Source organism: Octopus sinensis, linkage group LG14 (genome assembly GCF_006345805.1).
Source record: "Octopus sinensis linkage group LG14, ASM634580v1, whole genome shotgun sequence".
Lineage (NCBI taxonomy): Eukaryota > Metazoa > Mollusca > Cephalopoda > Octopoda > Octopodidae > Octopus > Octopus sinensis.
The window spans coordinates 59198842-59213913 of record NC_043010.1 but is presented as its reverse complement, the minus strand read 5'-3'; the positions used below and the strand labels follow the sequence as shown (position 1 = coordinate 59213913).

Sequence of the window (15072 nt, the reverse complement as noted above, 5' to 3'; positions counted from 1 at the left end):
TGTAATAAATTAACCAGATTACTCTACTTAACTGGTAATATATTTTATAAACATCAAAAGAATAAAAAGAAAAGTAAATTCTGAGAGTATTTAAATAAAGATCTATTAGGATTGACATTGATTTTCATGGTCTACACAAGAAGTGCCATACAAATCCTGGGGGAGATTAGATGAACTATATCTATCTTCAAGGAGCAATAATCTTGTGGCAATCACAGAATTCCTAAATGAATAACATTTGGCAAAAAAAAAAAGAACAGAGTTTTGCCGTTTAATAAAATGTATTTTTCATTAAGTGTAAAGATATATTGCTTGATACTGATATAAACCAAACATAATATGATGATAAAACAGGAACATATAGACACATAGGAAATGTATTCATTTGCGTAACTTCTGTTTACTTATCAGAATAACAGCTTAATTGTTGACAACCCTGTCATTACATTTATATAGCACTATCCAGTATGTATAATAATGAGTGTTCATTTTGAGATTGCATGTGTAATGATTGGAATATGTTGTAAATTCACAGAGTAGTCAGATGAGTTCAGTATTTGGATTAGACATGTTTCACTGGTGTTTCTTCACTGGAATCTTTCGAAGTAGATGCATCGTTGTTTTTATATAAACTTTGCTCTGAAATTCAAATGAAAATAGATTTTGCCAAGATATCAATATGTTAATACATGGAAAAAATGGTGACATTATTTTTACAGTGTACTGCAATTTGTACTTCTTAACATTATTTGCAAAGTATTGCTAATGCAGTTGCTAACCTGATACTCCTGGTATTTCTTCGTAATGTTTCAAGTCTCCATGTCTACCACTTCTCTTGGATGACATTGTATCTGATGTATAGTTACAAACCATAGTAGCATTATCTTCCACAGCATCATCACTTGATGTCACCACAACAGGTTGACAGTATTTCTGTTGACAAACAAACGATAAAGAAATGTGAGAAGACACCAAACAATGGAAGTTACAATCAACATGGAAAGAGAACAATTTAATATTGGAATGTATTATTGAAGTTAAAACATATTCAAAGAGATTTCATTGTTCACTTTTACAGAGAGAAAATATTAATGTTTCCACTTACTGGGGTAGGTTTTGGTAAAGTTCTCGACTGAACTGAAGATTCATATTTGTTCTGTAGCTGACCTTCTGCATAACATTCACTCTTGGATCTCTCAGAATAGATATTCCGCTTCACCATCTCTTCTGCATTCCTCGACATAGCAACAGAAGTGTTAGTCTGGTACAACAATTGTTTCATCTCTGCTCTACCTTGGTAGGCTGTATTCTTTGTGGAAGCAGCTGTGTTATCTCTGTGTTTAATACATTTCATAATACACAGCGTTATAGAAACAACAATAGCCACTGATATTATTACTGCTGATGATACAATGATAATAACCCATGTCATATGGACCCGACCTGAAGATTGTAAAGGTCCACTTTTCGACATTGGTGACGTCTCGTTACTAACAGCCAATACCAAAGTGACACTAGTTGTTGACGACTGAACTGGACTACCACTGTCCTTCACAACAAACACCAGCCCATAACTTCCAGCATCATTTAGATAAACTTGTCTGGAGAAGGATAAAGCACCACTGTGTGAGTTCATACTAAACAACTGTTTATCATTTCCTTGTATGATTGCATATCTGAGGAAAGCATTGTTTCCACTGTCCCCATCAGAGGCTCTCAAAACTGTGATGTCACTCTTACTCTGCGGATGGTACTGCACATTTAGCGTGTAAGGGTCACTACTAGGATATGTAAAATACGGAGCATTGTCATTTTGATCTAGAATCTCAACAACAACATTCGCTGTGTCATTCAGAGATGGGCTTCCATTATCTTTGACAAAAACCTCAAACTTATACACATCTTGTTTCTCTCTGTCCAATGACATGGTCGCTGAAATGAAGCCATAACTGGTGATGAGAAATGGGAGATTGGATTTTTCTTTACGCAGCAGAGAATATGTGAGTTGTCCAGCAGATCCAAGATCAGGGTCAGTGGCATTGACAAAACCAATAGGGAAGTCTTTATCTTTGTTTTCGTAGGTGAGGAATTGGAATGTATCTTTGGTAAACTGTGGTTGTACATCGTTGATGTCAGTCACTTGGATAGAGAGGCTTTTAACACTTTTAAGAGGAGGTAATCCTTTATCTTGACAAGAGACAGGAATGTTATAGTGTCCTTGTGTTTCTCTGTCCACTGGTTTGTTTAGAATGATTTTATATTCTTTAGATCCCATTGACTGTAGTTTGAACGTATCATGTTTGATATCACAGCTGACCTCTCCATTTTGTCCCACATCATTGTCAGTGACCATCACATAAGCAATGAAACTACCGACTTTGATGTTTTCAGAAATGGTAGCTGTGTTGTCATTGATTGCAGAAACATAATCAATATCAATAGATGGAGGATTATTGTGTTGGTTGATAACATTTACCAGAACTGTTGCTATGGAACTAAAGGGTGGAGTGCCCCCATCTCTGGCTTCTATAAACAATTCGTAGGTTTTTTTTTTACTCAGACTAGTATATTTGCTTAATAAAATATTCCCGTTGGTTTCATTTAACTGAAAATAGCTTTTTGCTAGATCTGATGTCTTGGGACTGAAATGAAAAAAAATTTTACCATTTTCACCAGAATCAGCATCTGTTACAGACAAAACAATGATGGGTTTAGACTTATGATGTGTACTTTGTATGGATATATTGTATAGAGGTTTAGAAAACTCTGGTGGGTTATCATTAACATCTATTACAGAAATATTTATATTCAAAATCCCTTGTTTTGCTGGTGAACCTCCATCTTTAGCTATGACCTGTAATAAATACGTATCTTTGATTTCTCTGTCTAATGATTCTTTTAAAACTATATTAAGCGAAGAAATACCATCAGCTCTTTTAGACACTGATAGAGAGAATGGTTCTCCATTCTTTGATTTTAATTTATATTGTATTAAGGAATTTTGAAATCCTACATCTTTGTCCATAGCATTGGGTATTGATCTTTTTGCACCTTTACCAATGTCTTCACTGAACAGCATATTGACATTTCTCATAGGAAATTTTGGTTCATGGTCATTGATATCTTCTATTACTATCTTGATTTTTAATATTTTTGAAACACTGGTTCCTTTATTGACAACAACCTTCATAGTTCTGGAACATTCTTTGTTGAATGTGCAGAGATCTTCTGCATCCAGTGTCTGAGCAGTGTACAGTTTACCTGTTTTGGTGATGTTAAATAACTGTGCCACCTTTCGTTTGAATTGACTGAATGTTATCAAATGTTGGTCAGATGGTTTAACATTGTCTAAAAGTTTAGAATCGGCAGCAATGTCTGCTACATATGTTCCTGGACTTCTTTCTTCTTCCACATGGTAGGTAAGGTCTATGGTCAGCACACACTGGACCATTGATAATACAATGGACAACGACAGGAACATGCTGTTCTGGAGTGATAGTACACTTCAGGCTATCAAGATATGTTGTTTGAACCTAAAATAGAAATACAAATTCATTGAACAATTGTAACATGAAATGAACTACAGATTAAAATATACAGTTATCATTGAAATAATAGGAAATAAGAATGTATTACTTCATGATGGTATACTGAAAGCATAAATCAAATAACTTGTTTCAATGTATTTACAAGACTGAAAAACACATTAGCAGCTAGGTAATCCATGAAGCTGGGATGAGATAACTACATTCTTTAATATGAAAACAATTATCTATAAAACCTTAAAAAGGAATATGCTCCAAAAATGTAGAGCTTATATTTAGGTCTGATCTGTACACAGTAGGTATTTTGCGCTTGGATTTCTGCAACTGAATAAAGAAGCAAAAGCTGATATGAGATTAGAACATGTCTTATTTTGATGTCAATGTTGTATTACTGTTTGTTCTGAGTCCCATGAAATTTAACGGTGAGAGGACTGGAGAGCAGACTACTCTGACATACACAATTTTTGATTGATACGGTAATAAAAGCAAAGTATCCTACTTTGGAATACACAACATCATCCAATCTCTCTCTTGTCTTGTCTTGAGACAGCATTCACCCAGGGTGGGTTGAGCTGGCTTCATTCCTCCTCAATGCTGCTTCTCTCACAAACACCGACTAGACATGGCAATTTGAGGCTAACGACCGTGTGATCTCCAACCACTCCTTATTCCAGCGGCGAACACCGTAAATATAGGGGCCTAAGTTGGGTTCCAGATCTGGAACCAACAATCTCTCTCTCTCCCTGTCTCTCATTATGAACCATCTATAACTTTACACAGTCCTCTACAGCTGATATCAAATTGTTCATCATACTCATACTCCACTTAGGCATAATCCATAAGCAGCCACAAAATTTCTAAGCAGACATGTATTTCCTTCATGACTAAAAACTTTGCAAGAGTGTTGCCAGGGCCCTTGCCAAGACAAAACTCTGCATTACCTCTATTCAATTCCTCAAACCATCTTACCAAATGTAGTAGCTGCTTTTATTGAAGCACCTGCACTAGTGAGGTTGCCTTGCAACTCCTAAGACTAAAGTGCTCTCACAATTGAAAGTAGAGAAGAGCAGACAAGGCAAAGATTTTAGGCAAAGTATTGAGAAGCTAAATTATAATGGAAAAGATTAGATTTATATTTATTGCTGTGTGAGGATGGTAATGGAGAGAGTAGGAGAGGAGACGAGGTTACAGGGGTGAATAATGGAAGGTACCCGAGTTAAGGGAAAGGAAAGTGTAGTGTTGGAATTTAATGAGAGAAGAGAGATAGAGAGCCTGGTAAGGATGATGGGGTGGGTTGAACATGAAGGACTCAGTACTGTCCCAAGTTATAAGGGTGCATATAGCCAGGTAAATAGGGTGGAGAGTGGGTGAAATAGAAATAGCTTGAGGTGGAAAAGGTATTAAAGTAGCTGCATGGAGAGTGTCCGTGAAATAAAGAGAGGTGAGAGGTGTCATGGAAATGAAGAGGGACCAGAGAGAGGGTATTGAAGTGGTGAAGAAGCTACCAGGGCCGGGCAAAATATTTGTATAAATGCTTGGATGATTGGGTTTGTGTAATTGTTTGTATTTATGGCACATTTGTGCACCTAAATAGGCGCCTGGCATCTTGCAGGGATTTTTCTCAACCAGTAAGACAAACTTTCTCCATGTTTCGTGACTTCTAACACATTATTTTACACATCTAGAGCATTTCTTTTCTTTTCTTCCTTCAAAACCATTTTAAATGAAGAAATTTATGCCATCTCCTTTAATCCATTGTCAAACACAAATCTCAGTCAAGCTTTCAGTTTCCACATAATGTGAGATTAGAGATTATCTCTTTGTTCCGAAACTACTTGTGATTATGTTTAGAAAGCAAAGTCACTAATGAAGATATGACTGATCCCAATCATAAACTGGAGTCACATTTGCTTTAAGAATCACAGACAAAGTAAATGTCTTCAGAGAATATATTAAAGAATTAAGTTGTAGAATCTAACTTAATAACAAACAATTTAAACCAATGTTTACAATTAGGGCTGCCGAATGATAACGAGCAACTCTGATTGCAATTGAATGACAAGAAAATAAGTAACAAAAGATGGTTAAGACGTGAATTAAATATCTTATGAGAATCAAGGCTAAAGTGAATTAGTTTAAGATTTCCATGACTAGAAATTATTAATAGTTAGAGTTTAAGTAATTCATACAAGAAGCTATATGTTTAAATATTATTACGAAAGATATCAGACAATACAGTGATGATGATGATGATGATGATGTTGATAGGTTGCTTTTAATTTGATATGTAAATCGAATTTATAAATTAAATACACCCTACTTTTAATTAAAGTCACATATTTATAACATTATCAAAATATCTGATAAATACTAAGGATGCAGTATAGAATATGTTAGAAAATTTGGACAGAAATTATACAGAAAAAAATAAGAAAAAGCAGCTGAATTAAGATGACATGTTTGAAATTCCAATTTTCTGACAAACACAAATACAAATAATAATGAAAGATATGCAACATATAATGGTATTGTCTATATACATACATAGATATATATATATATATTCAGTTAAAAACATAGCTAGTCCTTTTATTGTCTTCTGCAGCACGACACCATTGTTGTTCACTCGTCACACATTTTAATCTTAATATGTCTGCCATTATCCCTAAACAAAATTTGTAACACAACATCACTTCATCATTTCTAATAATCTACACACTTACAGCCATTTCAAACTCTTGGCAAAATATTGCTAAATATCTTTTTATTTAATATCTCCACATCTCTTTCTCATACTATTTGCTATATATTCACAACAAAAAGACACACTCCATCACTACATTATATACACAGTTGCTTATTGTTACTGACCAATATATAAAACAAATATTATTTAGGAACGCATAATATTGTTTCAATGAAGTAAAGTCTAAATATTAATCATTTCAAACAGCATTTTCCAATTAATTTTCATATAAAACAATATGGACGCTATTATATTGTCTGTATTAGTTATTGTTTGTGGAGTAATATCTCACAGATTTGGTGAGTGATAATAAATTAAAATGAGATTATAAGAGATTAAATGGAAACTTACCTTTTTAATAATTATATCATTGGTTATTCAGTGAGAAAGAGAAAGATGTATTGTTGTAGAAAGATCCATTGTAAGTGCTGCTGTAATGGTGTGACAATGGCTGTTATGGTGATGGAGTAGTGTAGCACGTCAGGCAGAGAGTCTGCTGCTAGGAGAGGGTTGCATGTGTCACTGAAGTTGTATGTTTGTAAGAGTACATCCACCTAATAGTATTCTGTGCATGTATTTGTCCTCAAAGAAGATGTTTACTATTTACATGGATATATATTTAAATAGCTAGAATTATGTTTATACTGAAACAGAACATAACTGTTTGGGATAATAACATTAGTGATGTGAAGGCTTGGCTTTGTTAGTGAATTGTTGTGTGTTTTATCCCGAATCTGATTGGTCGAGTGATCGAAACAGGAGACCAATGAAGCTGCTCCCTTCATATTGATTTCTTTCCCTGATGAACATGGTCATATATTTAGAGGTTGTGATGATCATGCTTTCCCACAGTGGCTGCCAGCTTAAGTTATAGCATTTATAGTTAATAATAATACTCCAAAGATGTCAGGTAACTTCATCTCATGGATAAATAAAAATCTCCCTTATGTACTTTTACACCATCAGAAGGAGAATTACACAAGCCCTGCAAAGGACAGAGTAAACATGGCAAACCATATACAATATAATCTCTGGTTATTATTATCAATAAAACATAGAAAATTTGGTGTACTATTGAGTGTAATAAACATTCTTTCATTATATTAAAAACCCCACCTATTTTGCAATCAAGGGATAATTAAAAAAGAAAAAAATAATAACTTATCTATATTATCTTTTTGCCTTTGATAATCTGTATTCTTATATAGAGTATATAGCAAAATGTGTGTGTGTGTGTGTGTGTGTGTGTACTGAAGAGTCTATATCTTGTATTTACATAATGCAAAGTATTATACATGTTTGACTGGAGTTTCTTCACTGGAATCTTTCGACGTAGTTGCATCATTATTCTTATATAAATTTTGATCTGGAATTTAGATTGGAAACATGCATTACAAAATCACAGACTTGCAGATTTCATTAATTAACTGCTTAATGAAAAAGAAAAAAATATGCTATAACAAAACATATATTCTGGAGTTCATAAACAGAAAATTTGAGCAACTTGTTATCTCATTAGTTAAGAATAGATAAATAATAAATAAAACAGATTTATTCCAGAAATTGTTGACACAAAATATTCCCCCAAAAGTATGAGGGAAAACTGTTGAAATGAATTCTTCACAACCGACAGTATATTTAATAGTTACTAACCTGATACTCCTGGTATTTCTTCATAATGTTTCAAGTCTCCATGTCTACCACTTCTCTTGGATGACATTGTATCTGATGTATAGTTACAAACCATAGTAGCATTATCTTCCACAGCATCATCACTTGATGTCACCACAACAGGTTGACAGTATTTCTGTTGACAAACAAACGATAAAGAAATGTGAGAAGACACCAAACAACGGAAGTTACAATCAACATGGATAGAGAACAATTTAATATTGGAATGTATTATTGAAGTTAAAACATATTCAAAGAGATTTCATTGTTCACTTTTACAGAGAGAAAATGTAATGTTTCCACTTACTGGGGTAGGTTTTGGTAAAGTTCTCGACTGAACTGAAGATTCATATTTGTTCTGTAGCTGACCTTCTGCATAACATTCACTCTTGGATCTCTCAGAATAGATGTTCCGCTTCACCATCTCTTCTGCATTCCTCGACATAGCAACAGAAGTGTTAGTCTGGTACAACAATTGTTTCATCTCTGCTCTACCTTGGTAGGCTGTATTCTTTGTGGCAGCAGCTGTGTTATCTCTGTGTTTAATACATTTCATAATACACAGCGTTATAGAAACAACAATAGCCACTGATATTATTACTGCTGATGATACAATGATAATAACCCATGTCATATGGACCCGACCTGAAGATTGTAATGGTCCACTCTTCGACATTGGTGATGTCTCGTTACTAACAGCCAATACCAAAGTGACACTAGTTGTTGACGACTGAACTGGACTACCACTGTCCTTCACAACAAACACCAGCTCATAACTTCCAGCATCATTTAGATAAACTTGTCTGGAGAAGGATAAAGCACCACTGTGTGAGTTCATACTAAACAACTGTTTATCATTTCCTTGTATGATTGCATATCTGAGGAAAGCATTGTTTCCACTGTCCCCATCAGACGCTCTCAAAACTGTGATGTCACTCTTACTCTGCGGATGGTACTGCACATTTAGCGTGTAAGGGTCACTACTAGGATATGTAAAATACGGAGCATTGTCATTTTGATCTAGAATCTCAACAACAACATTCGCTGTGTCATTCAGAGATGGGCTTCCATTATCTTTGACAAAAACCTCAAACTTATACACATCTTGTTTCTCTCTGTCCAATGACATGGTCGCTGAAATGAAGCCATAACTGGTGATGAGAAATGGGAGATTGGATTTTTCTTTACGCAGCAGAGAATATGTGAGTTGTCCAGCAGATCCAAGATCGGGGTCAGTGGCATTGACAAAACCAATAGGGAAGTCTTTATCTTTGTTTTCGTAGGTGAGGAATTGGAATGTATCTTTGGTAAACTGTGGTTGTACATCGTTGATGTCAGTCACTTGGATAGAGAGGCTTTTAACACTTTTGAGAGGAGGTAATCCTTTATCTTGACAGGAGACAGGAATGTTATAGTGTCCTTGTGTTTCTCTGTCCACTGGTTTGTTTAGAATGATTTTATATTCTTTAGATCCCATTGACTGTAGTTTGAATGTATCATGTTTGATATCACAGCTGACCTCTCCATTTTGTCCCACATCATTGTCAGTGACCATCACATAAGCAATGAAACTACCAACTTTGATGTTTTCAGAAATAGTAGCTGTGTTGTCATTGATTGCATTAACATAATCAATATCAATAGATGGAGGATTGTTGTGTTGGTTGATGACATTTACCAAAACAGTTGCTATAGAAATGAGAGGAGGGCTGCCCCCGTCTCTGGCTTCAATAAACAATTCATAGGTTTTCTTTTTACCCAGATTTGAATATTCCCTTAACAGAATATTTCCACTGGTTTCGTTCAATTGAAAATAGCTTTTTGCTATATCTGATGTCTTTGGACTAAAATGGAAAGTAATTTTACCATTTTCACCAGCATCAGCATCAGTCACAGATAAAACAATGATGGGTTTAGACCTGTGATGTTTACTTTGTATGGATATATTATACAGAGGTTTAGAAAATACAGGTGGGTTGTCATTTTCATCTGTTACAGAAATATTTATATTCAAAATCCCTTGTTTTGCTGGTGACCCTCCATCTTTAGCTATGACCTGTAATAAATATGTATCTTTGATTTCTCTGTCCAATGATTCTTTTAAAACTATTTTAAGAGAAGAAATACCATCAGCTCTTTTAGACACTGACAAAGAGAATGGTTCTCCATTCTTTGATTTTAATTTATATTGTATTAATGAGTTTTGAAATCCTATATCCTTGTCCATTGCGTTTGGTAGTGACACTTTGGCTCCATCACGATCATGTTCACCAAACTGTATATTAACTACCCTCATAGGAAACTCTGGTTGATGATCATTGATGTCTTCTATGATTATTTTGATTTTTAATATTTTTGAAACACTGGTTCCTTTATTGACAACAACTTTCATAGTTCTGGAACATTCTTTGTTAAATGTACAGAGATCTTCTGCATCCAGTGTCTGAGCAGTGTACAGTTTACCTGTTTTGGTGATGTTAAATAACTGTGCCACCTTTCGTTTGAATTGACTGAATGTTATCAAATGTTGGTCAGATGGTTTAACATTGTCTAAAAGTTTAGAATCGGCAGCAATGTCTGCTACATATGTTCCTGGACTTCTCTCTTCTTCCACGTGGTAGGTAAGGTCTATGGTCAGGACACAGTGGACCAGTGACAATACAATGGACAATGACAGGAACATATTGTTCTGGAGTGATGGTACACTTCAGGCTATCAAGATATGTTGTTTGAACCTAAAACAGAAATATAGTTCATTAAACAATTTTTATCAAAAATAAACTACAACTTAAAATCCACAGGTAACATCGAAATAATAAGAGGATATGAGACTCATCCTTTATGGCAGTTTACTTATAGATTGAAACATATATAAAATGGCTTCAATGTACTCAACATGACTGAAAAAAAATCAAAAACTACTTGTCAGGGAAAGTGGTATTAGATAAGGTTCTTCAATACCAAAAACATTTTCCATAAGAAGAATTTCAGAGATGTATATACACATGAAGGGTTTTGATCTGAGATCATGTTCTGTAACTAAAATGATTGCAGTGTCAAAGACATTTGTTGACTCAAAAGTAAACTACAAATGCATGCTTCATTTAAACATTTATTTGATAGCTGTTCAGTGAGATGCAGAGGGAAAAATGAAAAAGAAATGTCTGTTAGAATTGCAACATGATGCAGTTGTGAGTAATGGAAATTTTGACAGCATATTAAAATAGGGATTTAAGTGAAGTTTCTTAGCCTGAGTGTTTCTTAGTAACTAACTTGTCTTCCATGCTGCAATTGCATAAGAAAGTATATGTTCCAAAAATGGATGCATACAAAGCTATGAATTCATGTGTCAACTGAAAACAGCAAGATGCACACCTACCAAGACCATGAAATATGAACCATTATTTTCATTATACAAAAGAAGTACAAATGGGTCATCAAAAGACTTGTAATGGCTACTTTAAGTGGTAGAGAATGTTCCATGGTTGGTGTTCTATCACTTAAAGGACTGAATATCTAATTCCATTGCAAATTATATCAGACTGCAATTTGGTTACACTACATTTCACTGGCCGGCTGCCATGTATTTTGTTCACCAACCAATGAGGGATTAGCAGTGCATAACTTACTTTGGAGTTCATAAACAGAGGAGCATAACTTTGCTTTCTCATGGGCTTTCAAGATGGAACAACTTAAACAAATGCACTCTTATATCAGAGATGAATTCAATCGTTTATTAAGACATATACGTACTCACTGGTATGCATAACCATGCATACATATGTGCACATGCACAAGCATGTGTACAGCTATACACACTCATACGGATATATTCTTCTGCGCACATACACACACTTATACATGTGTGCACAGGCAAAGCCTTCCTAACTGGATTTTCTGTCACAAAAGTCATACGAAAATACCAAGTCCATGAGCGCCTATTACTTATTATTCGAGGAAATAATCTTTTCAGATTATATGGCTTACTTAACCAGAGCTAACATTTTGTAACACCAACATAAAGGCCTTTTTACCACTAGCTTAGCTGGAGTGTGTGCTGCCTGGGGCACCCCTTCAGTTTTCCACCCGTGGGCCGCCATAAAAGTGTCACCTGGGGTTGCCCACCCCATCTGCCCACCATCTATGCTAGGGCTTTTTACCAAATATAATATTCTTTTACTGTTCACAATGGTAATAATTAGTGGCCGGTGATCAAGGAGAAAATGTATTTCATCCGTTATTTTCTACAAATGAAAAGTTCTTAAATTAAATGTGCATCTTTCTAGAATACTATGAATATATATTTTATACGACTTCAAAATCCTCAGAGCCTGACAAAATTACAAATATGTATTTGAATCATAAATGGCCAGAAGAGGTGGTTGCCATCTCCAGCATCTTCAACTATTTATACCAACACTACTAATACTCCAGCATGTAGAGACTGGGTAGAATTATAATCCAATCTAACAGAATCAACATTACACAGATTTACTCTTCTCAGATGCAAACCTAAAAACAAACAGATTCCTTATTGTCTCTACTGAAACATTTTTCTTTCAAACTTACAACATGCATTTCAAACACTACACTGAACTCCTCCACTCTCAAACCTCACACGGTGTCTGATGATTTAAGCAACAGTAATCAAAACACATTATGATCACCACCACTAATTTAAGCAAAACATTTGAATCAAAGATTTATTTTTATAACTTTTATCTTTAGTAAAAGAGAAATAAACTTCAGTTTAGTCTGACATTCTCATTTCATAGTTTTTCCTTGAAACATCTTGGTGAAACTGCTTTAACAGAGATGAAGTCAGAGGTATGTTCTTTATCACAGGAAATGTTATCCTTAACAATATTAATATTTTCAATACTTCAGGAACCATTCCAAAAGGTTCCACAGCATCGTCCTTAACCATAGACTACCTATATATACCTTACTTCTATAGCTGTCTTGATTCTCATCTGTTCAATTCAAAGAAGGATCAAATTGATCCATTCATATTTCTTACCATTTATTACCATTAATTAATATTAGAGTGGTAAGGATGATGGGGTGGGTTGAACAGGAAGGACTCAGTACTGTCTCATGTTACAAGGGTGCATACGGCCAGATAAACAGGGTGGAGAATGGGTGAAGGAGAAATAGCTTGAGATGGACAGTATCAGTGAAATAAAGAGAGGTGAGGGGTGTCATGGAAATGAAGAGGGACCAGAGAGAGGGTGTTGAAGTGGTGGAGAAGCTACCAGGGCTGGGCAAAATATTTGTATAAATGCTTGGATGATTGGGTTTGTGTAATTGTTTGTACTTATGGCACATTTGTGCACCTAAATAGGCGCCTGGCATCTTGCAGGGATTTTTCTCAACCAGTAAGACAAACTTTCTCCATATTTCGTGACTTCTAACACATTATTTTACACATCTAGAGCATTTCTTTTCTTTTCTTCCTTCAAAACCATTTTAAATGAAGAAATTTATGCCATCTCCTTTAATCCATTGTCAGACACAAATCTCAGTCAAGCTTTCAGTTTCCACATAATGTGAGATTAGAGATTATCTCTTTGTTCCGAAACTACTTGTGATTATGTTTAGAAAGCAAAGTCACTAATGAAGATATGACTGATCCTAATCATAAATTGGAGTCACATTTGCTTTAAGAATCACAGACAAAGTAAAAGTATTCAGAGAATATATTAAAGGAATTAAACTGTAGAATCTAACTTAATTACAAACAATTTAAACCAATGTTTACAATTAGGGCTGCTGAATGATAACGAGCAACTCTGATTGCAATTGAATGACAAGAAAATAAGTAACAAAAGCTGGTTAAGACGTGAATTAAATATCTTATGAGAATCAAGGCTAAAGTGAATTAGTTTAAGATTTCTATGACTAGAAATTATTAATAGTTAGAGTTTAAGTAATTCATACAAGAAGCTATGTGTTTAAATATTATTATGAAAGATATCAGACAATACAGTGTTGATGATGATGATGTTGATAGGTTGCTTTTAATTTGATATGTAAACCGAATTTATAAATTAAATACACTCTACTTTTAATTAAAGTCACATATTTATAACATTATCAAAATATCTGATAAATACTAAGGATGCAGTATAGAATATGTTAGAAAATTTAGACGGAAATTATACACAAAAAAAAATTTTAAAAAGCAGCTGAATTAAGATGACATGTTTGAAATTCCAATTTTCTGACAAACACAAATACAAATAATAATGAAAGATATGCAACATATAATGGTATTGTCTATATACATACATAAATATATATATATATTCAGTTACAAACATAGCTAGTCCTTTTATTGTCTTCTGCAGCACGACACCATTGTTGTTCACTCGTCACACATTTTAATCTTAATATGTCTGCCATTATCCCTAAACAAAATTTGTAACACAACATCACTTCATCATTTCTAATAATCTACACACTTACAGCCATTTCAAACTCTTGGCAAAATATTGCTAAATATCTTTTTATTTAATATCTTCACATCTCTTTCGCATACTATTTGCTATATATTCACAACAAAAAGACACACTCCATCACTACATTATATACACAGTTGCTTATTGTTACTGACCAATATATAAAACAAATATTATTTAGGAACAAATAATATTGTTTCAATGAAGTAAAGTCTAAATATTAATCATTTCAAACAGCATTTTCCAATTAATTTTCATATAAAACAATATGGATGCTATTATATTGTCTGTATTAGTTATTGTTTGTGGAGTAATATCTCACAGATTTGGTGAGTGATAATAAATTAAAATGAGATTATAAGAGATTAAATGGAAACTTACCTTTTTAATAATTATATCATTGGTTATTCAGTGAGAAAGAGAAAGATGTATTGTTGTAGAAAGATCCACTGTAAGTGCTGCTGTAATGGTGTGACAATGGCTGTTATGGTGATGGAGTAGTGTAGCACGTCAGGCAGAGAGTCTGCTGCTAGGAGAGGGTTGCATGTGTCACTGAAGTTGAATGTTTGTAAGAGTACATCCACCTAATAGTATTCTGTGCATGTATTTGTCCTCAAAGAAGATGTTTACTATTTACATGGATATATAT

General features: G+C 34.2%; 2 protein-coding genes across 3 annotated transcripts in view; both read right to left on the bottom strand.

Annotated features, from left to right (window-relative positions):
- Window positions 1-15072, bottom strand: part of LOC118766083 (protocadherin beta-15-like) — a 60530-nt gene that overhangs the window by 11991 nt on the left and 33467 nt on the right. The window lies entirely within an intron of this gene.
- On the bottom strand, window positions 128-14819 carry LOC118766080 (protocadherin beta-15-like). Of its 2 annotated transcripts, XM_036509295.1 has the most exons (4): window positions 14805-14819; window positions 8270-10697; window positions 7945-8098; window positions 6696-7657 (listed from the first exon to the last, which is right to left on the bottom strand). In XM_036509295.1, the coding sequence occupies exons 2-4, from the start codon at window positions 10643-10645 to the stop codon at window positions 7581-7583; spliced, it is 2607 nt and encodes an 868-aa protein (XP_036365188.1). In that variant the 5' UTR covers window positions 10646-10697; window positions 14805-14819; the 3' UTR covers window positions 6696-7580. The 2 variants fall into 2 exon arrangements, with proteins under 2 accessions (XP_036365189.1, XP_036365188.1); XM_036509296.1 differs by lacking the exons at window positions 6696-7657; window positions 14805-14819 and adding an exon at window positions 128-639.

Coding starts and splice junctions, on each gene's coding strand:
- LOC118766080 (XM_036509295.1), bottom strand. CDS start 10,645: ATGTTCCTGTCATTGTCCATTGTATTGTCACTGGTCCACTGTGTCCTG. Junction 8,099..8,269: donor CTTTACCAAAACCTACCCCA/GTAAGTGGAAAC, acceptor GTTTGTCAACAG/AAATACTGTCAACCTGTTGT. Junction 7,658..7,944: donor AGAAATACCAGGAGTATCAG/GTTAGTAACTAT, acceptor TCTAAATTCCAG/ATCAAAATTTATATAAGAAT.